This window comes from Esox lucius, chromosome 12, assembly GCF_011004845.1.
Source record: "Esox lucius isolate fEsoLuc1 chromosome 12, fEsoLuc1.pri, whole genome shotgun sequence".
NCBI lineage: Eukaryota > Metazoa > Chordata > Actinopteri > Esociformes > Esocidae > Esox > Esox lucius.
The window spans coordinates 31,194,846-31,221,853 of NC_047580.1; the positions used below are offsets into that span (position 1 = coordinate 31,194,846).

Here is a 27,008-nt window from a genome sequence, read left to right on the forward strand (position 1 = left end):
AGAAAACACGTCAATCCAACCCAGGTGTTGTTTCATCACAACATAACGTACCCGAGACAGTTCGGCAAGAGCAGAATTCATTTCCTGGTCACTTGCAGAAATGGTCTGCCTGATGTCAGCGTAGTATCTGAAAGGAGAAAGAGAAACAGAATCACCTTTATTTGCTAAGTGCCTTTACACATACTCACAGCTGTACTTGTTGCAGTGTCGGTGCCAGTGGTTGTCAACATTTACAGGCAGAACACATAGAACCTACACACATTTTACATACAATTACATATTAATGGGTTGTGAGCATATAAGAAAATGGATAACACTTCCCAAAAGTGGGCCTGTAGATGCTCTAGAGCATCTGACTATCTATTAACCCTAACCCTAATCCTATCCCTAACCTTAACCCTTACACTAAACCTTATTCTAATCCTAACCTTATTCCTATCCCTAACCTTAACCCTTACACTAAACCTTATTCTAAACCTAACCTTATTCCTATCTCTAACCTTAACCCTTACACTAAACCTTATTCTAAACCTAATTGGATCACGAAAGCAGTAGGAAAGAAAATCAGGGGAAATTCTTCATATTAAAATACAAATAAATACCTGAATGAAGTGTATGAAAATAAACCAGGACATCTGGTATCAGGCATGTGGTATCCTTTAACCAGGACATATCTGGTCTCCTTCAACCAGGACGTTTGTAAAGAACTGTGAATGTATTTTTGCAGCGCTAGCTACAGCAGGGGTGTGTAGAGTACTGACAGATGGATTCCCTCCAGACACAACAGTGTGCCCATTGCCTGGCACTGACAGATGGGCTGTGCCCTCTCTGACCTACCAGTCTGTCTTGCCAGTCGCTTTCATATATTCTTACCTCTCTACCATCTGCTTGTACCGTGGGATATCCCTGGCATACAGCAACTTGTTGATAGGAGAGTCCTGTAGGGGGAAAAAAATAACATTTATACACAAAACACAAGACAGTTCCATGAGAGTTCAGAATCAGCATCCTGTGGTCTAGGGTGGTCTGCTGGTCTGAACCACTGGCTCCAGTGCAAATGGACTGAAGCGGCATCGGTTTAAATCTGTCCAACTGCTTAACTGACAAAAAGTCTCTCCTCTATCTTTCACCAGGGTCTCAGAATAAAGCTTATCCCCGGGAAAAACAAAATAAATAAACAAACAAACAAAACAGTCAACATGCTCTTCTTCTTTAATTATTGTGTTCATGCATTTCAAACCCCACTAAGCATCTCCTGCCCTTCATTCTGTCAGACCTTCCACCCCGTTGTGACCTGAGGAGTGTTCTCTGTGCGTCTGGCTCACCCTGCCCAGCTTATGCTCTGCGATGGTACAGGAGTCCATGAAGGTCTGGGCTATGACCGACAGCACAGCATCCACGTGGTCTGATGCCTGGACGTCAAAGATGAACTGGGGGTTCTTCAGGATGTTGATCCAGAACCTTAGTGGTAAACTGGTGGGAATAAACAACGATTAACTCAGACTATCAATTCACAGCGGTTCACTGTCATTTTACAAAGGAGCATGAACCATTTTACTGTTTGAAGCAAACAGCCAGTGGTGGTTTTCCCGATATCACCTGTTGGTCTTCCAGATATGAATGGTCTCAGGGTCTGTGATGTTGTGCTGCAGAGCCTGCTCATCCAACAGGTCGAAGAAGTACTTGACAGCCATGGGAACCGGCTGGTTGGTGCTCAGGATTACCGTGAACAAGTCGTCCACGAACTTCTGCAGTGTCCCCTGGGGGAGGGAGAGGGAAGAATGGTGTCAGAACACACACGTGCATGGAAGCAGTACCAACGCTGTGAACACGTGTCTGTGCCCCGTTGCATTCCGGTACCTTCATGGAGAGCAGGCGTGTGAGGTAGATCTCCGGGATGGCTTTGGCCCTCTCCCGGTCTCTTAGACTGCCGCGCCGGTGTTTGGGCAGGTCTGTCTCCTCGTTGGCTTTCACCAGGTGCCAGAGTTTCACGCCGCCCTCATCCCCATCGTCCAGCATGGGCGTCTCTGACAACAGGGGGACGCAAGCCATCAGACAGCGCCCCACGCAAGCCACCAGATGGCGCCCCTCCGCAGGCCGTCAGACGGCGCCCCCCCCCACAGGCCATCAGACGGCGCCCCCCCCCCCCCACAGGCCATCAGACGGCGCCCCCCCCCCCCACAGGCCATCAGACGGCGCCCCCCCCCACAGGCCATCTCTGACCTGTAGTCTAAGTTGCTGCATCTTAAACCTCTCCTCGTTGGAGAACGTTGGCATGTGTGTATTGTAGAAATGCGGTAAATTACAGTATAAAGACACGCGTCAGAGATTAGTTGAGACTCACTTTCTCCCGGGAAGTAGTCGTGGCTGTCATTGTGGATGTGTTTGGAAGTCCGGGGCACCAGTGCAACAGTGGCCCCATCCGGAACCTGCAAACCATTTGGAAGATCATAAAGTCAGATCAGCTTTAACAGCAATGCAGTTATACCTTCTGGTTAGGAGGCATGTGAAGACAGGATGGTATGTGTTGCCTGCTGGGTCTGACCTTGTAGTGCTGCAAGGTGTTGAGGCGTTTCCAGGAGCCCTGCACCACCGACGTCAGGTCCTCGTCTGAAAGGATCAGGTGACCTGCCACGCCCGCACGCCACTCTGATCACAGACACCGAACGAAGGATTAGCCACGGACAGAGTAGATTAAAACTGGAATTTCCCAGGAAGGAACACTTTGGCTTTGTCACTTCTACGTGTGTCGAGTTTACACATTGGTTGCTGGCTTTGCTTTGAACGGGCCTGTCAGACGATGTTTCACCTCTACAGACCGAAACAGTGAGTGGCGGGGAGCTGTCGCGGATGCTCACCCAGGTGGAGAGAGTCCGTGTGGGGCCTCTGGGAGAAGGACATGCCCTTCCACGCCTGCTCCAGGACCTTCTCCTTCACTTGGGTTATGGTGTCACAGTCCAGCACCTTGGCAGGAGCCGTCTGGGGGACGCTGCCGTTGCCCGTAGCTGGCACCAGGACATTCAGGGTCTGGAAGGTTGATGCCGTTTAATCACAGTACATCACCACACGGCTAATAACGCAGAACCATTCGGACGTGGACCGGTTGGGAAGGGGCGTCAGGCGGTTTGGACCGTGTTCTCACCAGGGTTTTGTACTCCACGTCCTCACGGAGCAGCCTGTTGTCGTTGAGGGTGTACTTGGCCTTTCCGGTCACGGCATCCACCGGACCCTTGTCCACCTGGTGCTTGATGGCTCTGAACAGCATGTAGAAGGACTCGCCTGCGGTATCCTGGAGTGCAACGGAGACAGATCTTTCAACATCCTTTCGGCGTGCCAACGGTGACATTACCTCAAATCGTTTTGAGGCATCGGTTTAGTTTGGGTTTATGTCGGGGTTATGGGTTAAGGTTAGGTTCAGGGTAGCAGGGTACAGTACAACCGAGGATTCCAGATAGCACTAGGCACGGCATAGAACATTAGTGATGTGGGTGAAATACTCACCCTCAAGAAGGTGAACAGACAAATGGACATCCAGTTGGTTAGGAGCTTCTCCACCACCGATTCAGTTCTGAAGCAGAGAAACATATTCAAACGGTAATGTTGAATACACAGTGGAGTGCACCTTTAATGTGACGACACCGATATGAAAACCCATCCGCGAGACCGTGAGACAACCGGCACAATTCTAGACTGCTGAGAATAGATCTTGCCCCCCCCCCCCCCCAACCCTCACCTTCGGAGCATGAGTTTGGGGTTCTTGGCCACGTACTGCACCACCAGGTCGTTAAGCAGAGTCTTCAGGATGTCAGTGAAGTACTCCAACTTCCCATGCAGGGCCACCGTGAGGAGGGAGGCCACGTAGGCCCGGTCCCTTGGAGAGAAGGTCCGCTGGACCTCCAGGGTGTGGATGAACTGGGAACCAAGGGGACAAGCGGAGCACTATGGCATCATAGCATTATGGGGACACAGGTGGTTCACTGAGAGGCAGCTCCAGTTCAGACACGGAACAGTGTATTTACTCAGAGCTGGTTATCGTTACCTTGGTGAGGAATAGTTACCTTGGTGAGGAATAGCTTGCTGTTGAGGAGGTTGGACAGCTGAACCAGCCCCTGTTCAACCGTCTGTCGACGACACTCTGGCACGTCCAAGTCGCGCCTGAGTGGCGACTCGCGGTGGCCAGGGAAGAAAATGCGCTCTGCATACGCCCTGTAGTCCAGGAAGGGGATGCCAGAACCAACCAGGTCACTGGAGCAGTCCATCATCTCAGTCATCAAGTCTGCTCAAGAGAGCAGGGGTCAGAAAGGGACCACATCCAGAGTGTAAACAAAAGCATGTATAACTCAGACCTGAAAAACACCAGGGCCAGTTCGGATTTGAGTTCATCAGTCACGTCTTGGGTTAGGCGTTAGGGTTAGTGCATCAGTCCAGTCAGCGTTAGGGTTAGTGCATCAGTCCAGTCAGCGTTAGGGTTAGTGCATCAGTCCAGTTAGCGTTAGGGTTAGTGCATCAGTCCAGTTAGTGTTAGGGTTAGTGCATCAGTCCAGTCAGCGTTAGGGTTAGTGCATCAGTCCAGTTAGCGTTAGGGTTAGTGCATCAGTCCAGTCAGCGTTAGGGTTAGTGCATCAGTCCAGTTAGCGTTAGGGTTAGTGCATCAGTCCAGTTAGCGTTAGGGTTAGTGCATCAGTCCAGTTAGTGTTAGGGTTAGTGCATCAGTCCAGTCAGCGTTAGGGTTAGTGCATCAGTCCAGTTAGCGTTAGTGCATCAGTCCAGTCAGCGTTAGGGTTAGTGCATCAGTCCAGTTAGTGTTAGGGTTAGTGCATCAGTCCAGTCAGCGTTAGGGTTAGTGCATCAGTCCAGTTAGCGTTAGGGTTAGTGCATCAGTCCAGTTAGCGTTAGGGTTAGTGCATCAGTCCAGTCAGCGTTAGGGTTAGTGCATCAGTCCAGTTAGTGTTAGGGTTAGTGCATCAGTCCAGTTAGCGTTAGGGTTAGTGCATCAGTCCAGTCAGCGTTAGGGTTAGTGCATCAGTCCAGTTAGCGTTAGGGTTAGTGCATCAGTCCAGTTAGCGTTAGGGTTAGTGCATCAGTCCAGTTAGCGTTAGGGTTAGTGCATCAGTCCAGTTAGCGTTAGGGTTAGTGCATCAGTCCAGTTAGGGTTAGGGCATCAGTCCAGTCAGCGTTAGGGTTAGTGCATCAGTCCAGTTAGGGTTAGGGTTAGGGCATCAGTCCAGTTAGGGTTAGGGCATCAGTACAGTTAGTGTTAGGGTTAGTGCATCAGTCCAGTTAGTGTTAGGGTTAGTGCATCAGTCCAGTTAGCGTTAGGGTTAGTGCATCAGTCCAGTTAGCGTTAGGGTTAGTGCATCAGTCCAGTCAGCGTTAGGGTTAGTGCATCAGTCCAGTTAGCGTTAGGGTTAGTGCATCAGTCCAGTTAGCGTTAGGGTTAGTGCATCAGTCCAGTTAGCGTTAGGGTTAGTGCATCAGTCCAGTTAGCGTTAGGGTTAGTGCATCAGTCCAGTTAGGGTTAGGGCATCAGTCCAGTCAGCGTTAGGGTTAGTGCATCAGTCCAGTTAGGGTTAGGGTTAGGGCATCAGTCCAGTTAGGGTTAGGGCATCAGTACAGTTAGCGTTAGGGCATCAGTCCAGTTAGCGTTAGGGTTAGAGATTAGTGCATCAGTCACGTGAGGGAGAAGCTCTCTTTCACCTGTGAACTCCTTCTTGCAGCGGTCCCTCACACTGGTCTCCAGATTCTCCAGCTGAATCTGGACCTTCTTGTAGTCCCTCATGGCTCGCTGGCTCTTCCTCCTAACAGAGAGACACAGAGAGGGGAAAGAAAGGCTCATAGCCAGCGTAACGAGCATCACGTCGAACAGATGAAACGGTTCCTGAAGGACAGCACACTGGGTTTGACCCCCACCTGTAGATGAGCACTATGATGAGGACGATGAGGGCGACGATGGAGGCCCCCACCCCGACACCCACCTGGGCCTCCAGGGGGAAGGTGGACTGGCCCTGGCTATCATACTGCACTCTGCCCAAGGAGAAGTTCAGGTTCCCCATCTGGACCTGGGATGAGACAGCAAGGTTGTTGTTTTTGGTTGTTTGTTTTAGAGTCATTAATTAATCAAACTGCTCCTCCCGCCAGCCGAATAATCGCTTTGTCCTTCATCAACCACATCATTCAGTGTTCAACAGTTGTGTTGTGCCTACCCCCAAAATAGACCCACAAAACAACGAGGACGTACAGTGAACTCGGGGAGGGACTCTATGCCCTCCTGCTTCCTGCTGGCCAGCACCAACGGCGGCTGGGACGGGGGCTCACAGTAGAGGTGGTTATGGGTCAAGGTCTTCACAGAGCACAGCCCCTCCCCGATGCGTGCCACCACCTCCTCTTTAAAGATGGCCAAGTCCAGATTCTCCCCCTACATCATAAGAGTGATGATGTTCAAGAAAGACGTTCACAGCCTCTGGGGGAAAAAAACTGCAGGGGAAACGCTAGCAGATTTATGAAGTAGCACAGACCTCCACGGAGATGACACTGCCAGGTTTGTGGTGGTAGGGTTTGCCGGGATCGTTCCGGTTCAGCGGGAACAGGATTGGGTTAAGCTCATAGCTAAAAGCCCCACTGCCCACGGAGCTGAAATCAAAATGCAGGTTGTCCATCAGGAAGTCCACTCTGATCCGGGCGCGACGGGCCTCGGGACCCACGGCAGGCGTCTGGCACAGGATCAGGGAGGAGCTGCTCACGACACAGCCTGTCTCAAACTGGAGCGATGCAGGAGTGCAAACAGAAACTTGATATTAAAACAACGAAGATTATTTGCCATTTGATATTGAAAAGGAGCGACCGAGAAAAGGAGCGCCTACCCGTGAGCACCATGCGAGAGGTCTCATCCTTCCTTTCAGTTTACCTGTTTGATGACACAGAGTTTGTCCTCGGGGCAGCCTGGCTCAGGAACCATACGCGTTTTTCTCGTGCGCGGGGTGTTCTTCTCACCATCACCCCTCCACGGTGTCCTCCTCTTCTTCCTCAGAGGAAGGTACTCTAGAGGACTAAGGGTCACTCGGATTCTGGGCTCCTGCACCACGTCGAGGTTTTGTCCTGACACTCTGATCGTTCTCCCACCACTAGACACAGAGAGCGGGGAGGAAGTAGAGAATGTAGAGGAACAAGTATTCTCTGATAGTATTTCTGATCCAATGAACTGTGAGTGACGTCCCACCTGAGGAAGCTTTTGGAGGGCGCGGCCATGGTTATGTTAGGGTTCAAGGTGTAATGGTAGATGGCACCCTCCAGGTGGCGCTTTGCTCTACCAAATCTGACAGTGACGCCGTGCTCTCCAGTCCTGTTGCTTACACCGGTCACACATGTGATCTGGTCCTCCGCGACCTCAGACGTGCTGCAGGGCCAACAAGTCCATAAGTGTGTATCACAGCAACTGCCACAGCCAGTTAAGAGACTTTGGCGACGGATGAAAGCAAATTAACAACGGATGTAGGAATTGTCTCAAATGCAGCGGTGCTTCCGTGGTAACGGAGTCTGAGTCTCACAGGTAGAGCAAGCAAGAGACTCACATGACACATGGGACTCCACCAATCAGCACGCTGACCTCTCCGGGATGTCCGGTCTTCAGGTTCTGGCCCTTTATGGTCAACGCTGAGCCCCCAGCCATGGGCCCCTTCTGAGGGATAACACCCAGCAGAACTGGGTCCTGAGGCGAAAGAAGCAAAGAACATATTATCAGACCTCATCCGAGACAGAGTATTTTCCACTCAGTTAGAGCAATGTTTTTAGTCTGCACGTTACCTGGAAGCTGAACCTTTGACCGGAGAGTCCAAGCCCTCCCCCCCCCACCTCGACTGAGGCCTGGCCACTCTTCTCTCCCCCGCTGGCCGTGGTCTCACACACAATCCTAGAGGACGGCAGAGGATTAAAGCAGAGCTTTACTCTGAGGAAAGTTAACATCCCAAATAAACGATCCAAACTAAACACTGTTGCGTGATGAGATCCAAACCTAGAGGAGATCTCGTATCTGCTGCTGATTACGGTGCAGGGGACACCAGCTACATTGACAGAGTCTTGAATGTCTTCCGCTTTCTGACCAAGATTGGAGCCGGAGATGGTCAACATAGTGCCGCCTTCTACTGGCCCCGAAGCGGGTTCGATCTGTAAGACAGTCACAAAGAAATGTACCAGTCTATTTCGAGGTCAGAAGGCACGACAAAGACGTGAAACGACAGGGGTGCAAACATTCGACCAAGGCTCACAAAATGGATGACGGGGGCTGGGCAGGACTGCGTGACCTCGTCGGCGCAGGAGTCGTGGTGGCTACACCTGGAGTGGGCCCCACCACACCACACACAGCCATACTTCTGGTCAGCCGTACGACAACGGCTGCAGTCTGAGCGGCCCACGGAGCAGTTGAACAATGTCACTGGGAAAAAGAGGACACCATGAGTAAACAAACGCCAGGACGGAAACTCCCCTCATCAAAGGAAAAAGGTCCCTGGACAATACTTGAAGGGTCCTGTAGGGGGAGCCAAAGCTACTGCTAACTAACAGTTTCGGAACTGATGATTTTCCTGGAGCCGCGTCTATTTCAAATGTCAACGTTTTTGGTTCTCCCCGGGCAGCCTACCGTGCAGGTCATCGGGGCTATCAATCTGAAAGGCGTTTCTCCGCTTCACGTTGATTGTGGCATCGTACTCCTCCACGAGGGCTGAATAGGCATACTGTGACAACACAACAAAATAGAGCAGTCTTAGCAGAGGCCACAATCGCAGTAACAAAAATATCCCCGAAATCCCAAAGCCTCAAGGCTACATATTATTAGTAAATTATTAAATATGTCTGAAGTGAACTGCGTAGTTGCAATATGGCACAATATTGAACGGAGCCACCTGGTGCAGTTGGCAGGTGATGAAGAAGAGAGCAGACTGGGTGCCATCTGGTTCAACGTACGCATCCACCTCCACTGACTGTCCCTCGATGGTCAGGACACACGTATAGTCCAGATCCTTTTTCGTGGCCACACACAAACACACACAGATACACGCAGACACACACACCAATGGCACGTGTAGGCCACAGTTTACAAACCACGCATGGTAGGTAAAACAGAAATGATTTGGGTTTTCGCAAGCGTTCCTGGCGTACCTTGAAGAGGTCAAAATGGCGTCCCACTAGAGTGATCTTCCGCTCCGCGTTAACCGGAAGGAGAGAGGAACCCTGGACCTTCTCCACACACGGGCAGTCCTACTCAGATTATAGGTCATATATTATGGGACATATACATGGGGCAAAGGACATCAAACACAAAACTACATCATTTCAAGAAGGTTGTAGCTCCTCATCGATTTCAATCATTAAAGGGGTGTTGTTTATGTTTTGTAACCATTTACTTTCAACTGCGATACACCATCAGAACCCGGATCAAAGTATGTCTAACTCCATTGTTTGTGGGGAAAAAAAGCCAAAAACAATTATGTTCAGATAATAGATGGTCTGTCCTTCCATCAATAGCTTTGTTTACGACATTTCTCCACCCCCATACGTCAGTGCTCTACTGACAGAAGGACAATGTTATTGTCTAAATGATAGTTGCAGCTATAAATCAAGACTAGGCGTTCAGCAAATCCCACTACAGAAAGCTGTTGCAGAAGTATTGAAAATAACACGAAACTGACGTAAATGCACAGAAACACAAAACGACAGGCGTGGACAGCGAGTTTCAGACGGTCAACAACTACCGCGACATTCAAAACATAAAACACAGAGGCTGTGATATGTTGGCACAAATTAAACACAAGGTGGCATGAATGAAGGGGGAATAATCAGAGCACAGCCCCTGTCGTACTCGAGGCATCAGCTAGCCGGCCGGCGCCAATGAAAGCCCCCCCACTCACCGGCAGGTCAAATTCAGCGGCATCAGCATGGTAGTCTGGCGACAACTCGGCGTCAGAGTCGGGCGTTAGAGCGAGGAACACGGGCGGCGGGTTTGGGTCATCGTCTCCAGAGAGCGCCGCGGCGGAGGATGCCGGAGGGTCTAGCCCGGTCTCTGTCTCTCCCTCGGCCTTCTCCCACTCCCCAGTCCACGGGTGTGGGTCTGTGCCTTCAGAGGGGACCAGGGGGATGCCATCCCCACCGGAGACGGCGGGAAGGTCCACCGACAGTGGGACACCACTGGAGGCGGTAGAGTCAGCGGAGGAGAGGGCATCGTCCGAGGCTTCGAGCACCGCCAGCTCGGCGTCCGTCAGCCCAGCGGTGGTGACGGGAGCTACGGTCTCGGGGGACCCTGGCCAGGCTAGCGGCTCAACTCCGGGGACCGTGGGCCGCCCTGAGTCCCCCGCTCCACTGGTAGTCCCTGGGAGGCTGCCGTTTCCCTCTCCGGGAGTTGGTGCTGCCGCGGCACGCAGGCCGGTCGTCACCTCCGGCGGCGTCGTGGTAGCCCGGGTGGCCAGGGTGTTTGAGGGTGTGGTGACGGCGACGGTCGGCGATGAGGTGCCGGCCACTGCGGTGGGCTCGGCGGGGGTGGGGGTTGGGGCGGGCGTGGTGGCTGGGCGCACAGCTGTGCCCGCTGGGACTCGGGGAGTGGTCCTGACGGATGCCTTTGTAGGTGGGGGTGTCGGAGCAGCCGGGGGAGTTGGAGTTACAGCATCAGAGCGTGTGGCCTCTTGAAGGGTGGGTGTCGGTGGTTTGAACTTGAGATGGTAACACAGTAAGCAGAGGGGGGGGGGTGGGGGGGGGGGGGTTGGAGATGAGGGTGAACAATAGGGATAGGCAAGAAATATACAGTCATGTGAAAAAGTACACCCCCTGGAAAGTCAGCAGGTTGTCTTTTACATATTTTGGACACATGGATATTTGAGCTAAATACTAAACAAATTAATTGATCAAAGGTAACAAAAATTAAACAATTACAAACAATTTCCTTTGAAACCGCGACTGCATTTAATATGAACAGAAGTTATATTTCCTTATGCAAAAAAAGTTGGTACACTACTAGCCTTACCATCACATAAAATGGAGTCAACCACAAATTTCGTAAAGTACCTGAGATTTATGTAGGATAATGTGAGGCCAGCCGTCAATAGCATACCTATAATAAGTATACCTTTATCTCTCAATAGTGTTGAAGTGAAGATTACATCTCCTTATGTCCAAATGGGTGCCCAAAAAACTACTTTCCAGGGAGTACTTACATTTCCCATGATTGCTTGAAAGTAAACACACAAAATGCTTAAAGTGCCAAAAAAACAACACACAACGATGGAATGTGACAAAACAGAGACGTGCAACGTAACTTTTACCAGTTTTAATACGAAGCTGAAATATGTAGGTTAGCAGATCTATCAACATGCAGTGCGCACAAGCAGGCAGCCCTGTTACTACAGAAACTCCAGAACTGACGACCAGCCGGTGGACTTACGTGTTTGTTGTAAATAGTGACCCCTTGATCGCACAAGACTTCATGTGTGCACACGTGCTGGTGAACACACCAGTTACAGCCCCAGGGACTGCTCACACACCCTCTGCACCTGAACACGGACACAACGCGTGGTTAACGGGGAGACATGCGCACAGTCACACTGAGGACCTAAATCCCGGCGGTTCCAACTCACGGCATGCGTCCAGATAGCTGCTGGACTAGGCCACAGTCAAAGAAGGTGAACTCCTGAGCAGCCAGGGTCACGTTGTGGAAGCGAAGGGACAGGGGGACTGAGACGGAGTCTGTGGATGAACGTCTCCAATTAATGCTTCAGTTTGATAGTTAGCTCAGAGAATTGTGCTAAAAATCTGGATTAAAAGTCTGACTAAAATATTCAGAAATAACAGTTTTTTTTAAGAAACTCAGCTGGTCTTATTGACACAGCAACCTGTTTTTTTTTTTAATCCAAAAACCAGAAGTAATTTCGGATATGTTTATCGAAGTTTGCTCACTATCTCATTCAGGTGTTGGGGTTAACTCCATTTCAATTACATTCAATTCAGGAAGTACATTGACTTTCCAAATTCTCTTCTGCGTTTTGCCCTGAGGAACCTTTTTTTTTTTTTCTTTTTGTGGCTTTTGAGTTGACTGGAATTGAATTAGAATTGTCTCTGACACTAAACTCACTGCCTTTCCTTGGTGATCAATGAGAAGGAGACAAGAGTCACTGGGATTCAGATCAATGTCACGCACCTTCTCCCTGGCCAATGGCTGGAAGACTGCTAGCATCTGGGGTAGAGCAGGTCAAACCAGTGTCTGTGACAGTGGCAGGACTTTCCACGTCCTGGTAGAAACAGCTGTATGCTTCGCCTTCCACTAGACTGGGCAACCCCTTCACTGACACAGCAATCTTCGTGAGACAGAAAGGGACAGAGAAAAATGGAAAGGCAGACAGACATGAATACAGACAGGCGGGTTTTAAAAAGGGGCGTTTTCATTTTAGGTAAAAAGAATAAAACAAAAAATCTCCAATCCTCTAGGGGTCTTACAGCAGTCTTCTCTCCGTAACTGATGTTATACAGGCTCAGCGACTGGATGGTAAGACACTGCTGCTGCCGGTCAAAGCTCCACAGCCACTGGCCCGGCAGATCCCCTCGACGGCACTGCGAACGCCAGCCACACCTGCCAACCACGGCACGGACCGAGGACGGAGCCAAGAGAGAGGGGGAACAAGGGAAAAGAACGGGAAAGGTGACAGTAAGTTCACGTCGCCATTCGCCAGCGGCCGTCCCGTTTGTTCGTCAAGCTCTTATTAAATGTCACTTGCTGTGACGTGGAAGTAGAAGAGTGGGCTGCTTGCCTGCCCTCCAGAAGGCACCACCCACAGTAAGGGTCTCTGGCGGAGAGGCAGTGCTGACAGTCCAGGTGATCTCCGCACTCAGCGACCGGCCGCTTCTCCACCTGAAAGGTCACCCACATCCGTTTGGTTTCGGTTGCTACTACAGACTAACAGTTTAACCGTGGTAAAGGAACCGTCTCTGCTCTGGTAAAGTTCTGGGAAACGGTGGTCAAGTCCTTACATACGGAGCTGTCGTCCATGATGAGACAGATAGTTTTGACAGTGTAACAGTTTGACCGTGTACTCTGGACTAGGTGAAATCTCCTTCCAGCTGAAGAAAGACCCAGCTTCCAAACAAATTGTTGGTTTAGGAGACGGAATAAGAGCGACATCTGATTCTGGCCTTTCATAACAGAAACCTGCACACCCCCCTCCCCAAACAACCTGCCGCACACCTGCGCCTCGTCTTGGTAAGGATGGGAGGTGTCTGAGACGGTGGGGGGGGGCACTTTTAGACAGGGTCAAATCAATTTATTTCAATGGGGTTGTCATGTCACCTTAGGGCACCTTTAAACTCATCTAGAACATATTCACAGGTTGCGTCTCCATCGCCCGGCTGCGCTGTTGCCATGGTTATCAACATCCTGGAGTCCAGACATATTCACGTTTAAAGGTTAAATGGGGCTAATGACTTTAAACAATGGCTAGTTAGTGTTTTGCACTTTCGGAGATTGGAAACGCATTACAAGAACATATCTAAAGAAGGCAACTGTTTTGTAGAAATATTTGATGAAATGATTATTATCGTAATCATAATCATTTCATCAAATGTAGGCATCAATGTTGTCATCAGCTAGCAAAGTCAGTAAAAATAAATGTGCAAACCAATAATATTTCAGCCATTGCGGTGTGGTATTTGGCCTGTATACAATAGCTAAGGGCTGTTTTTATGCACGAGTGCCTGGAGAGTCTGACAAGTGCCTGGAGTGTTTGGACACAACACTCGGCCATGGTATATTTGGTAATAAACCAAAAACCCAAGAGGTGTTTTATTACTATTATAAACTAGTTACCAACACAACTGGAACAATGACACTTTTTGTTTTGTCATACCTACGGCATATTAATCTAGCTGGTCACTTCCTCCCTAATAAAAAAAATTAAGAAATCTTGTAATCACCGGGCACATTATACTAGCTGCTCTTCCCTCTAAAGGATGTGTGCCTAATCCCAGCCAGGCAAGGAAGAAGGGCAAAAACATGTTTAGCAACAGAACCCTTGATCCACATCACTGCATTCATGCAAAGCTGAAACCCACAAAATGTCCCCTCAAATCAGGGACAGATTTTAGGCGGGTGAAACTAATGATCAGAGGGAAGAGAGAACCAGCAGGCTCCTGACCTCGAAGGGTAGAATTAGAATAACCTTGACCAAGACGGTACTAGAGTCAAGGAGCTAGACGGTACTAGAGTCAAGGAGCTAGACGGTACTAGAGTCAAGGAGCTAGACGGTACTAGAGTCAAGGAGCTAGACGGTACTAGAGTCAAGGAGCTAACGACGGGGGAGCGTTTCGGTGTGTTGTGTCTACTCATACGGACCGTTGTGCCGGTCATGATGTAAATGTTCCTCTCTGTCTGGTCAAGGAGGAGGTCGCTGAGGATGGGTGAGTTGGACTGGATGAGTGTGGAGGAGTAGAGCTTCGCCTTATCTTCAGAGCCGAGGAACACCTGCGGGGAAGCAAATAGTTACTCACCAAAGCCATCTGGCATTTCTGGGCATGTCGAAAGAGCAAATAAGGCACAAAGAAAAATCTAAAAGCAAATGAAAGTACTGTCTGCAGGATCGCATTATGGCGAGGACAGTTCATTTGATTGTCGGTAAATCTAATCGGGTGGATACCAAGACACCTTGACCTAAGTGAGTCATGAGCCATCAAACTCTCAGGTTACCTAAACGGGATTAACATAGATTTTGTGTCAGCCACTATCAACATGTGCCGTGATCACAGAGCTAGGACTGGAATGGCATGTCAAGACTGATGTCCCTCAGCCCTGGAATCTCGGTCGAACCAGAAAATGAGACACATGGACTTGGCAGACAGACCTGTCTGTCTGCCTGGGAGCCTGTCTGTATTGGAGTCTTTCTGCCAGGGGGTCTGTCTGTTCTTGGAGTCTGTCTGTTCTGTGAGTCTGTGAGTTTGTCTGTGAGTATGGGGTAACGCTGGTTTTGGAATGTGTGCTTCAATGAGATAATCCCTTTATAACGGGTAGCTACAGTGAGCTGCATGTTTAGGGGCTTTTGATTAGGTAACTAAAAGTCCTGAGTTGTGATTTGTTTGGTTTTAGGAGAGGAAGGTTGAGGACCTCCCACTTGCCCTGGTCACAGCTTTAACAAGGCTCCAAAACAGTGTCCAGCTCCATCTGAGTAAAAGTATGTCTGTAAATCTGCTATCTCGATCTCACAACAGAGAAAAGGCATCACAACAAACACAGCGTACCTTGTGCAAATTCCCTTTTGAGTCTCCTAAAAAGGCGATAGAGTGCCCCGCCCTAACACTGACAGCCACAGCGGTGAGGCGTGTCGACATCCTTTCGAATACCGCCACAGCTTTCATAGGAACACTGCTGGCCATTGGACTGGGAGTATGGTCAGAGCCACAGGGATAAGCACTGAGGGTGTTCTGGAACACAAGGAACAAGCAACACACATCATCACCAGCATCTGGTTAATAATTTCACTTGGCCCAGCAATTAATCAATCAAATGTATTTATAAAGCCCTTTTTACAACAGAAGTTGTCACAAAGTGCTTTTACAGAAACACCTGGCTTTAAACCACAAGGAGCAAACAACAGTAGTGGCTAGGAAAAACTCCCTAAGAAGGCTGAATTTTAGGACGAAACCTAGAGAAGACCCAGGCTCAGAGGGGTGACCAGTCCTCTTCTGGCTGTGCCGGGTGAGATATTAAAGAGTCCAATTGGAATAATTTATAAATGCATGTGGGCTAAATCCAGAGTCTATTTAAATGTATAATAGGTCAGAAGTATGACCAGATGGACAAGGACAGGGACAGCAACGGGCCCCCGCAAACCAGGTCCTCCGCAGGTGTGGACCAGGAGGAGGAGACTAGGAAAATTCAGAAAATGCATTCCTAATATCAACAATGATTTATAGTGGAGAAGGAGAACTTAGTGGGGAAGGAGAACTGACCCAATCCCCCAGCACAATAGTATAGCAGCATAAGACCTTAGGTCTGGGGGGGGGGGGGGTCCGGCAACACTGTGGGTCTACCCTGGAGAGGCCCCAGCACTATTCCTCCCATACAGTAATATTTCACATGCACGTTGTCCACACCATCGACTCAGTCCAACCGATCCTATTAGTTCTCATAAGAAGATTAAATATTGGATTCGGTGGTACACTAAGACTGCAAATTGGCGGTAATGCTTTTGCACAACACACATAAAATCCCAGCCGACACGTCTCACTCCTAACTCAAGTCAATTGGGATGTCTTTTGTTCCAGGGCTTGTTTTCTCTTCAGGATATCGTCAACCCTATATGAGTGTTCTGTCTGTCGGTCTGGTTGGTTCAAAGGGCTCCTCCCTGTCCATGTCAGCCTCCACGGAACAGTCCGATAGCCAAAGTCGGCACTGTTTATTTTATCGATCCTAACAATCTCATTAAAATGCTGGACTGCGGGGCAGCTTCCCTCCCAGGCATCAGGGACCTCTTGGCCGTTTGACACGGGGCTCATTAAAGCCCTTCGTGAATCGCCGGCCTTCCTCCCTCCGCGTATGCCCTGCTCTAATGCCGGAGGTACTCCTCTTCCCGACCTCAGAAGCCAATAAGCCATTACAGCAGTGAAGGCAGAGAATGAGATGGGAGTTAAGTGCATTACGAAGGCATCCCGTCAGTGGTACTCTGACGTTAGGAGTAATAAGGGGAAATACAGGGTACAGAACCGCGGAAAGGGGTTAGACGCTGACGAAACGGAGGAGCAACGAGAGACGTGTACGCAGTCTGAGATGTCTCACCCTGGGCAAGTTGGCGCAGCTGGACTTGACCTCGTACTCGATGTATGCCAACGGGACGCCCCCTCCACCTCCCTCCACCCGGCCATCCTGGGTGTAGCACAGGTCCCGCGTGGAGTCGATGCGCTGGTCCAGCTCGTCCAGGGGGTACACGCACAGAGCCGAGTCTTCCGACGGCCCGTTGGAGGAGCTGACCCGGGCAGAGAAGACCCCCAGCAGGGCCTCCGCCTCCCTGCCACCCCCATTGCCCACCTGGGCCGCCTGCAGGAGGTTGTAGCTCCTCTCCGGGGAGGAGGAGGCATTTGAGCGACACACCAGGGGAACCTCCACGTAGGAATAGTACGAGGTGTCATCCAGGCACACGCGAGCCGCGTACGTCCGGTACTCCCGGGATGCGGCCTTGATGTCCCGGCGATAGAACAGGAAATACACGTGCCCGCGGCGGGCGAAGGCGGTCACAAAATGGTGGTCGTACTCCGAGAGCCTCCCCGCCACGGCGAGCTTGGCAGTCTCCTCGTGAGAGAACGTGAGGTCGCCGGCCAAGTGGCGCGTGGAGATGGGCGGGTGGCTGCTCGTGTAGCCCCGCCCCACGTAGAGAACGGTCCGCCCCCCGCCTCGGGGACCCACCACCAGGCCCACGGTGGACACGTCCGGGTCGTTGGCCGCCACATACTGGGTGTCAACCGGCCGGTCCGTGGAGAACAGCACCTCCTTCACGGAGTCCAGGCTGCGCTTCTGGCACGTGCCCTGGTGCACGTTACCGCAGGTGATCAGCTGCATGGCCGAGGGGTCCACCAGAAGCAGCTTGTTGTGGTTGGAGGTGAGCCGGGCCTGGGGGCAGTTGGCCCGGGTGACCGGGGGGAGGCACTCCCTGCTGTCGATCACAGGGCCGGTCCTCTCCTCCTGCTCCAGACGCAGGCCGTCCAGGCCATCCAGCTGAAACAGGCGGTCCCTGGCACCCACGTAGACCGTGCCAACCGACGGGTCCGGGTGCAGGACCATGTGCTCAAAGGTCGTGTCATTCCTGGAGAAGCTGGGATGAGTGCGGACGGCGAAGGAGTTCGAGAAGGCCGTGAGGAAGAGCAGAAAGGCTGAGATCGACGACATCCCGAGTGGCATTGCAAATATTCTGCGGAGACAAGAGCAATAGTGGCAAAAAATAAATGGCTCCACATTTTCTATGAAGTTCACAAATTATGTACACAAACATCCTCTTGAAATAAGCCCCGTTTAAATTTTTTTAATAAATTATATATTTTGATATATACAATGTCTAACCGTCTGTGGCAGACGTTAAACTCAAGACGCCAGTCTCCTCGCGATCACCCGAGAACTCATTCTTGTGCACCTAATCTGTGGAGAAAAGAAAACGGGGAAACACGGATCATCAGACACATAACGTTGGCTGTATCGTGTTCCAGAATTTGCCACTGTGACACACGTTTACACGGACACACTCCATCCAGTCAATCTTCGCCACTCTACCCCAGGGAACAAATTGGCCAGGAGGACAGTGGGGAGCCCACTACAGCTGAAACCCCTTCAATAATTAAACGGCTCTCCCCTCATCCTCACCCTCCACCCGGCTAGAGGCCAGGAATGACCAGAGTGTTTGGCTGTAGCCGGGGATGTGAGGGGAGGGTGCATACGAGGACGGGGGTGGGGGTTGCCCTGCGCTCGTGGTCCCAGAGCAGGTGCGCCCGGGTAGAGGGCTTTGGCACAGTAAGTGTTTCCAGACCCCTCTTCACTTATTCATGGAGAGATAAAAGGTCTGTCACTTCTTGGGCAGTGACCTTAAGGCCAACCGCCACAGGGCATGGAGAAAATAAATCAGAGAGGTTGAGGGATTCTGTGAGAAACACATACAACGTTGAGACCAACCAACGTGCACAGACAGGACACCGCTTCACAGAGCCAGTACTCCGACCCAGAGCATTTGATTATTCTTTTTGTATATTCCTGCCACTGTGACCCACAGCTGCCTTGTGGGGCCATGGAACAATAAGGAACATAGCCTTGTTACTGGTCTGCTCTCTGGCTGACCCCCCCCACCACCACCTCTGATATTTATAGTGCAGAGGGGACAAATCGGCATGGGAACTTCCTCCATTCAAGAGTACTAGCAACAGAGTTGGATGGGATTGAGAAACTGATACGGACATTTTATAACAAAATAAAAAGCAGACTTTTCTTTCACATAATTTACAATCCACAGCACCCCCCCCCCCCCACCACCAACAACAATGACAAAGTACAGCTAGATATACTACTATCATCAATCTGAGTACTTCTGGAAAAGAGCGTCTGCCAAAGGCCCAAAAGGTTTTGCACAGCACTGTCGTCCTGGATCCTAAACCTACAGCACAGCGATTGTAATGATAAAACATGAATTACACTGGAGTCAGCAGGGCACACAGAGGCCCTCGGTTCGTGCGAGGAATGCCTGGCTCTGCCCTGATGGAGTTCAAGGAACCTATAAATAACTACCACCGGGCTATTAGGCTGTCAGCAGCACTGGGGGTCTGGCCAGAGCCGTACAATCCCAGTCACCCCTCTGCACTACAGCCAAGTCCACTGAGCTGCCTCGGCGACGTGAACAGAGACTCCGTCAGAGGGACGGGGAAGACGAGAGTCCGTCCTCCGTTTTTTCTTTCATCACTGACTGCTGCGCGCGGTCAACGCCCTCTTTTCCTAATGATCTGTGACAGGGTTCGGAACACTGGGACCCCATAAAAACCAAATGTGTGGTCGACGATGAAAGCCTCAAAAAAAAGAATAATAAAAAAAAAAAAAAAAGACGGGGGCGCAATTCTTCCGGGGGGGCGTGTCTACGAGGTCCTCGGGGCTCGGAGGTCCCACATCGTTTCGGCACCTCCCGGCATCTCCCTCTCTGAAACAAGGCCAATCGGTACGGTGCCGTCTGCTTGAGCTACGGCAGGCCTCAGTGAACACACGCAGCCACAACAGATCACAGTTTCATGACCGTGAGGTCAAGGCGGTAGCCCCCTCACAGTACGGTCAATCTTACACAGCTTTTCTGGTGGGCACAACCCAAATGTGACGGCATATGGTGTATCTGGGCGCGTCTCGGATGTCAAGGCTCCTTTTGAGGGGAATAACACTGGGACGCTCACAGGTGTGCGTCTTCTACAGTCGTACGGGACAGAAAATGTTGTTCCCGACAAAGATCAATGTCGATGAGCCAATATTTTCAAAGGAGGGGGCTCACGCCCTCGGCTCTTAGCCATTTCCGCCCACTTCTTTAGGTCTGTGGCAAACTGCTCTCACAAGCACAAGAGGGTCTCTCTTTCCCTCTTTCTAAATGTCCCCTGTGTTGAAAAGGGAGCCTGTGTGCAGCCGTTGGTGGGAATAGTGTCCCTTTCAGTTGCCTCTGACCAAGTGGCTTTTCTGACCGGGTGAAGAATAAAGACACTTCCTTGTTTGAAGAATAAAAAAAATAAAAAAAAGTGTTTCACACAGACATGGCAGGACCCTTCATGAAGTCCAGAGCCTGCGGCTCTGGTTGGTCAGAGAGAACCAAGGTGCAGCAGAACTAATGAAGACCTACTCAGCTGAGTGAGATCTGCCTAAATGATCCCTGAAGAACTACTGTTTAATATAGAATTTCCTTTATGTTTTACATCGGTATGGAAAAACATTAATCAAAGATGGCCTATTTACAATATTCTTTTTAGTTCAAATGAATACTGACCATCCCTCCAAAGGATTTCATTTAGTAGAGAGCAGGATGAGAGAGCGAGACGATGGAAAGAGGAATGGATAGAGGTGTAGAGTGGGAAAGAGGAATGGATAGAGGTGTAGAGTGGGAAAGAGGAATGGATAGAGGTGTAGAGTGGGAAAGAGGAATGGATAGAGGTGTAGAGTGGGAAAGAGGAATGGATAGAGGTGTAGAGTGGGAAAGAGGAATGGATAGAGGTGTAGAGTGGGAAAGAGGAATGGATAGAGGTGTAGAGTGGGAAAGAGGAATGGATAGAGGTGTAGAGTGGGAAAGAGGAATGGATAGAGGTGTAGAGTGGGAAAGAGGAATTGATAGAGGTGTAGAGTGGGAAAGAGGAATGGATAGAGCTGTAGAGTGGGAAAGAGGAATGGATAGAGGTGTAGAATGGGAAAGAGGAATGGATAGAGGTGTAGAATGGGAAAGAGGAATGGATAGAGGTGTAGAATGGGAAAGAGGAATGGATAGAGGTGTAGAGTGGGAAAGAGGAATGGATAGAGGTGTAGAGTGGGAAAGAGGGGGAGAATTTTGGGAAAGATAACGAGAGGGAGAGACAAGGAACGAGAGGGATAGGTGATGGACAGAGGCAGCTGAAGCTCTTTACAAGGGTTTCTGGAAGGGTGGGCCATTTTGTGCAGTGTACTTATATTTAGTAATGTGTAAAAACGAAAGTACACAAGAGCATTCCAATTGGATCAAATAATACATTTCTAACCCACACTGGGCAATTTGGAAGGATGGTAGTGAAAGACGGGAAAAAGACTGTCCGGTAAGTGGCTGGTGGTCAGATCCTGCTTATGGCTGTGGCCACAGTGACAGGACGCCAGCCAACTGCTCCCACCAAATTACAGACACCACTCAGAGAGAGTTCCTCTGGGAATGATGCAAGCGAAGTCTGAGCGCCGAGGAGCGTGTTTCACAAAGCAAAATAACAAAAGGAAAACTTGATTTCTACCTACCTTTCTATTGAACTGATACTTTCTGGCCACCTCACTGACACCCTGTTTCTGTACAGCGGCTTAGAAGACCAAACTATTGGCACGTGAGACAGTTGACACTATACAGTCTGGCCACAACAGGTTTTCACATTCCAGTTCAACAGAAAGTGTGTGACTTAATCAGAGTTTGTTGTTTCGTCACGTCAATACGATATTGTTCATGTGTGCCTTTGTGCTGCCATCAGAGGAGGCTGAAGAGGTGGAGAGACATGCTCATTCACGTGTTTGTGGCCCTGGTTGCATACATTACCACCCACTGCAGGCATTATCACATCTCCATCACACGAAACAGCCTCTCTTTCATAACGCTGAATAGGCCAGAGAAAGCCCTTTGTCATTCCTGGTCGTCTTGACGACGTCCCGTGGTTTATTGAAAAGACAGCTCAAGTCTAACATCAACTCGTAGGCATTTAAATAACTGCACCAGCACGTCTTCTCCCTGACAAAATAATGATGGTTAAGGTGGTCGGTATTGTCGTTTGAGAATGGAGGTAAGGAACGTCTCACGGGCTGGATTTAATTGTCCCCACTCCAACATGACGAAACAATAGTATGTTGAAACAAAAGGAAATGCACCTTCAGTAATGATTTCTGAAGCACGGCACTAGCGAAAGCCACTCGTTTCTTCAGACACTGTGCAATCACGGAATCCACAGAGATGAAACGACAGTAACGAGCCACATATTTGCATCATAAAGGAACGAGTGAGGAACTCAAGGAATCTTTAGATTTTAGCACTTCACATGTGCATTTAGGCAACAGGAAAGGGGCCCCGTCCAAAAGAACACAAATGCGTCCCTCTCTTCTTTCTCAGTGACTGGTTTTCACAGGCGCCTATCAGAATGTCAGGCATTTTCTGAATGCTTGGCAGGGAGGTCTTCTTCCGAGCGCTGGCCTGGAGCAGTGTGGAGGAGTGGGTGATCTAAAACAAAATACCCCACCACCAGGGAATGTAACACAAAGCAGCTTCAATTAATCTGGAAGTGGAAGCCTCAATGACTGTTGTGATATTCTGATCATTGTGTGCATTAGCTCTTATAGGGCAGTATAATAGTCAGTCCTTGTAAAACACTATATGTATGTATATCTAATAGGCTCTTAGGTACTCAGAGAAGACATGATATGGTTTGTGTCAGCTCAGTTTTTTTCCTTTTAGTACTGGAAACAAGCACATTCCTGGTTTGTATCATACCAAGTAGCACACGTCCAATTCAATATACAAGTTAGGTCTACAAAAGTAGCAGATCTCCAAGTAAAAAATGTTTGGGACTCAGGGACTCTCATTGCTGTAGGTAGCTTTCAAAGGGTAATTTGTTGAAGCTGGCATTAGTATAAATTTTGTTCCCCTTGGTCTAAGAGAGCAGACGAAGTCAGAAAAACAGTCAGGCTTTTCCATGAATGTATTCTAACCTAAAAATGACAGTTTACTTTCCAGTTTCACACTTGTTTACTTATGCCTGCATATCTTTCCTAAGCATCATCCGGCAAGAGCTGGGATTGGTCCTCTTCAACTGGGAGGGGCGGGGCCTGCTGTGCAGACTGATCTGCTGTCACCTCACAGAGGGGCTCTTGTGGGGCCAGGACCGTCACATACAGTGTGTCTTTTCTCTTCTCCTGCATTAACAAACACAGGCACTTTGGTCAGGGAAACTAAATATTGGTGTGGTAGTCTGCAAACGTAGAGCCATAGACATGTGGGCGAAAGGGGAAATACATTTACTACAGATGTTCACATCAGACCCCTCTGTCAAACCTCACTACATCTCACAGCTGAATCATTTATTGCCTCTCCTGACCCGTTCACCGTCAGTGTCGCGTTTCAATATTTTCTTTTACTGGTTTGATATTTCATTTGAATTCGTAACACCAGCCACCCTTCAGTGGTTTCTGAGAGCAACATATTGCAGTCTGGTTACATTTTCTGTTTGAATCGAATTCTGTAGAGAAGCAAGACCGATAACTGATGCTATCGGACCTATAGTGAAATATCTTGAGCCCTCGCTGTGGTCTGTAGCCAAGCCAAAAGAGAAACGAGTGGCCAGATTATCTCCAGATTTTCCAGGGCAAGTGTATGCCACGTCTGTTTCTTTTATCAGAAATGTGTTTAATCGGTTGCCAGTGGCATCATGCAGAAATAATCTCCCTGAGTAGTAAGCCCCAAAGGTCCCGTAAGCAAATTCACTTTCTACTTTAGACCACAGAGGGAACTCAATACAATAATTTTCTATAGAGGGATGCTTTCTATTCCGTAATGACAATCAAATATACCAGGTACGTGTCCAACTAAAAACCAGCATTTAAACTGATGATTGTGATGCTGTGAAATGCTTCGTAATCCTATTTTCAGGTGACCATCCACCAAGACCATCCACCAGGGTTAATTTGATACTGTCTTCACACACATGGCAGAACGACAACTCTTTGCAGGGAGGACAGCTTTTATGAAAGAAGTGGTATATCTTATATATTAAATCCTTACCAAAATGTCACCCCCCCCCCCCCCACAACAAAAAAAAGAGGATTCGGGGCTAACCCAGGCAGGTGGGAGCAACTGTTTGTGTGCCGAGTGATGGACAGCTTCATTTAAAAGATAATGGCAGCCACAGAGAAAAGTCTTTGTTTTCCATGGAACATGGCAACTGGAAAAGCATTGGAGCAGGTCTCTACGAGTGGGAGGTCCCCAATTGTCAAATGGTTAATAGAGTGCACTCTTTCTCTGTTTAACAAAAGTGCATGCATGACACAGACACACAAGAACACAACCCCTTTTTCCAAACCCTGACAGAAAATCATTCATGATTGATGTTCAGAGCTCGCTGAGCTTAAAGGGAAAAAAAAGCTTGATTGTGGCACAGGGACAACCGGGTGTTGAAATCTAGGATTGAACCGGCAGAAAGAGGCAGAAATGTTTTCTGGAATCCATGAGCCCTGCATCTTGTACACATCAACTGCTTCCTCTAGATGCGTGATACAGAGTAAATATTTTCTGATGAAATGCTGACAAGAAGGTATAACTGTATAAGGTGCCAAGCATACTACCCATAACGCCATGTATACAGAATAATGGTGAACGAGGCACGCCACAGAGCATTAGAAAGCCTTTGTTTAAGAGGGCCAAATCCACGGACCCAACACTAACTTGGCTAATGGCTTAGGGGAACCCCGCTGCGTCTTTAATTGAGGCAATCTTTCTGATGCTTGAAGAGAAAAAGAACAGAGGGACACGCAGGTACAGTGGAGAAAGGGAGAGTAAAAGAGAGAGCTTAGCATGGGGGTTGGGAGCTCACTTCCCTCAAGGCCTGAGAGCGTCTGTTAACCATGGTGACACCTGGGGACAGCATTAATCATTGAGTAGGCCGGCGAGAGGGAGGGGGAGTGGCTCCAGTGTGTTTTGGACAGATTCACGGAGGGTTTAACTCAGCGCCGGCTTATTAACCGTCGAGGCAGCGAGTGAAGTCCACCCAAACATAAAGGCCGCGCAAAAAATGTCCACGGTCAGGTCCGGCCAGCGGCAGAAACGCCCTGCGTAGTGTGGAGTGGGAGCCTCGAAGCAGAGCCCCAAATGCCGCTACGGTGCAGTGGTTGGGTATGCGTCAGGTTTTGGCTATGCCCAGATAGGGGGAAGATAAACAGAGCATTAGTGTTCCACGGGAAAGTGTTCCACAGGGACTGAAACGTGATGGTCGGTTAGGTACGTACCTTTTCCACACCACTCCCCCCCTCCCCCTCTCCAACCCATGGGCCCATGATTGGTGATTTGTCTGAGACCGGGTGAGGTCACTCTGAGACAAGGCGATATACATTTATATAACAGTTTTTGCTTGTTTTTCGGAGAAGCTTAGCAACTCAAACCCATTTCCTTCATACAACCCTATTTACATCAGCAGGTGTTACAAAGCGCTTTTACAGATAAGGAAATGGGGTGAATGTGTGACCGAGGGAGCTTTAACATTACATCTCTTGCAGCTCAAATTTAGGAAATGTTTTTTATAGTCAGTGTGGTATTAGATACATGCCCATAATATAATCATGCCATTTATACTCCAAATTGTTATAATTCTTTAGGTAAAAAAAAATCTAACACCAGCAGTACCACCAGGGGCCCGCAGACCATGGGTTTAAGACAACTGCTTAGAACTGTTCTACCCACACAAACACAACACCTGCTGTAAGCCGGCTTTGTCTCAGCAAGCTACCCCTTCTGGAACACCTTGAAAACCAAGAGAGTAGCACTGCAGAGGAGCAACAAAGGTTCCCTGGTTACTGGTGCCTGAATGTGAAACCCGAACAATAAACTTTGATTTGGGCCCATGCGTGTATACACATGATACTGTGTGACCCAGTGTCAAACCCTGCTGAGGAACGCCAAAATCAAACGGACAGAAGCCCACGTTCATTCTGCTTCTCTCTTTTTCTACTTCCCGCGAGTCGTACAACCTGGCATTCCAGGGAAAGCCCGGCAGCCATACCAGTGTCTGGACTTATTAGCAGAGAGGGAAGTTGACGGAGAGTTTTTCCAAAGCCAGTACATTACAATAGGAGGAGGTCTGGGCTGGCGTCGCCACTGCTGAATCTCTGAATAATGATCTAAATCCCCCCAAACTCCGTAGCAGCCCAGTGCGAATGCTCCATTAATGAGGATGCTTAGGCTGCTGACGGAGATTAATTGGCTTAGCAAGCAGACTCTCTCTTTGCCTCAATCCTTCCCCGTCAGGACGCTGAGCTAATCCACAAAGATCTCTACTGACAATCCATAAGTATTGTTCCTGAATGGAACAACCCTGTGGGAATACCATTACCTTGATGTAGTGAAATGATGAGGGGGCTTTCCGCAAACTTAATGACAATTCAAAGAAATAGTACGTAAGGAACTAGTCGAGAAAACATTAGTTGCGCAGGATCGCATTTACACTGGGATATACTGTAATGAATAACATTTCTACTCGGGCCTTTGTGGAGACATGCAGAGATTTGGTCTGATTCTCACAAAGCCAGCTAGCTACCCATAAACATAGCCCTGACCCCACCCAGTCCAATTAAAAGCAGGATTGCCTCTACTCTGGGCCTTTTTGGTTCCCCTCGCAGAATCAAAACAAGCAGATCTCTTCTGTTTAATGTTAAGCGAGATGCAAGTTATTCGACCCATTTTTCTGGATAAATTCTGGAATTCAAATAGTTTTAGTTTTATTTTCCCAAATAAAGTCACAATCCTAACAAAAAATGCTGAATATTAGCTGATAGCCACTGCATACACGCATAAGCCAAGTTGTTGAAATCCATTAGTGACATCTGACACTAGACTCTGAGGGCCATATTGATTGGTTCAGCCTTTTGGGGTGCGTTTGTCAAGGGCAACCAGGGGTCAAACTGTGCGCCCCAGAAAAGAAAAGATACAAAGAGTGAGAGAGAAAACGAGGAAGAGAGAGCAAGAGAGAAAGAGGCAGACGAGAGGGGGGCCGGGGGGGCCGGGGGGGGCCGGGGG

At 49.3% G+C, this 27,008-nt stretch overlaps 1 protein-coding gene across 5 annotated transcripts in view; it reads right to left on the bottom strand.

Annotated features, from left to right (window-relative positions):
• Nucleotides 1-27,008, bottom strand: part of plxnb1a (plexin b1a) — a 40,142-nt gene that overhangs the window by 2,350 nt on the left and 10,784 nt on the right. For 3 of the 5 annotated variants that reach the window (XM_013136497.4, XM_029123916.2, XM_029123915.2), the window contains exons 2-36: nt 18,071-18,145; nt 16,796-17,921; nt 15,259-15,441; nt 14,360-14,488; nt 12,783-12,883; nt 12,472-12,604; nt 12,176-12,332; nt 11,616-11,724; nt 11,423-11,531; nt 9,900-10,694; nt 9,151-9,249; nt 8,895-9,011; nt 8,633-8,726; nt 8,262-8,428; nt 8,009-8,160; nt 7,801-7,906; nt 7,569-7,705; nt 7,217-7,393; nt 6,905-7,121; nt 6,516-6,758; nt 6,239-6,415; nt 5,911-6,059; nt 5,698-5,798; nt 4,059-4,276; nt 3,734-3,912; nt 3,502-3,568; nt 3,143-3,289; nt 2,859-3,027; nt 2,546-2,649; nt 2,345-2,429; nt 1,861-2,027; nt 1,600-1,760; nt 1,326-1,473; nt 874-938; nt 52-127 (exon numbers count right to left, since the gene is read on the bottom strand). In XM_013136497.4, the coding sequence (XP_012991951.4) occupies nt 52-127; nt 874-938; nt 1,326-1,473; nt 1,600-1,760; nt 1,861-2,027; nt 2,345-2,429; nt 2,546-2,649; nt 2,859-3,027; nt 3,143-3,289; nt 3,502-3,568; nt 3,734-3,912; nt 4,059-4,276; nt 5,698-5,798; nt 5,911-6,059; nt 6,239-6,415; nt 6,516-6,758; nt 6,905-7,121; nt 7,217-7,393; nt 7,569-7,705; nt 7,801-7,906; nt 8,009-8,160; nt 8,262-8,428; nt 8,633-8,726; nt 8,895-9,011; nt 9,151-9,249; nt 9,900-10,694; nt 11,423-11,531; nt 11,616-11,724; nt 12,176-12,332; nt 12,472-12,604; nt 12,783-12,883; nt 14,360-14,488; nt 15,259-15,441; nt 16,796-17,911 (6,354 nt within the window). In that variant the 5' untranslated portion in view covers nt 17,912-17,921; nt 18,071-18,145. Of the gene's footprint in view, nt 1-51; nt 128-873; nt 939-1,325; nt 1,474-1,599; nt 1,761-1,860; nt 2,028-2,344; nt 2,430-2,545; nt 2,650-2,858; nt 3,028-3,142; nt 3,290-3,501; nt 3,569-3,733; nt 3,913-4,058; nt 4,277-5,697; nt 5,799-5,910; nt 6,060-6,238; nt 6,416-6,515; nt 6,759-6,904; nt 7,122-7,216; nt 7,394-7,568; nt 7,706-7,800; nt 7,907-8,008; nt 8,161-8,261; nt 8,429-8,632; nt 8,727-8,894; nt 9,012-9,150; nt 9,250-9,899; nt 10,695-11,422; nt 11,532-11,615; nt 11,725-12,175; nt 12,333-12,471; nt 12,605-12,782; nt 12,884-14,359; nt 14,489-15,258; nt 15,442-16,795; nt 17,922-18,060; nt 18,146-22,977; nt 23,075-27,008 lie in introns of those variants that run through there. The other 2 variants (XM_029123917.2, XM_029123918.2) reach the window with 2 other exon arrangements.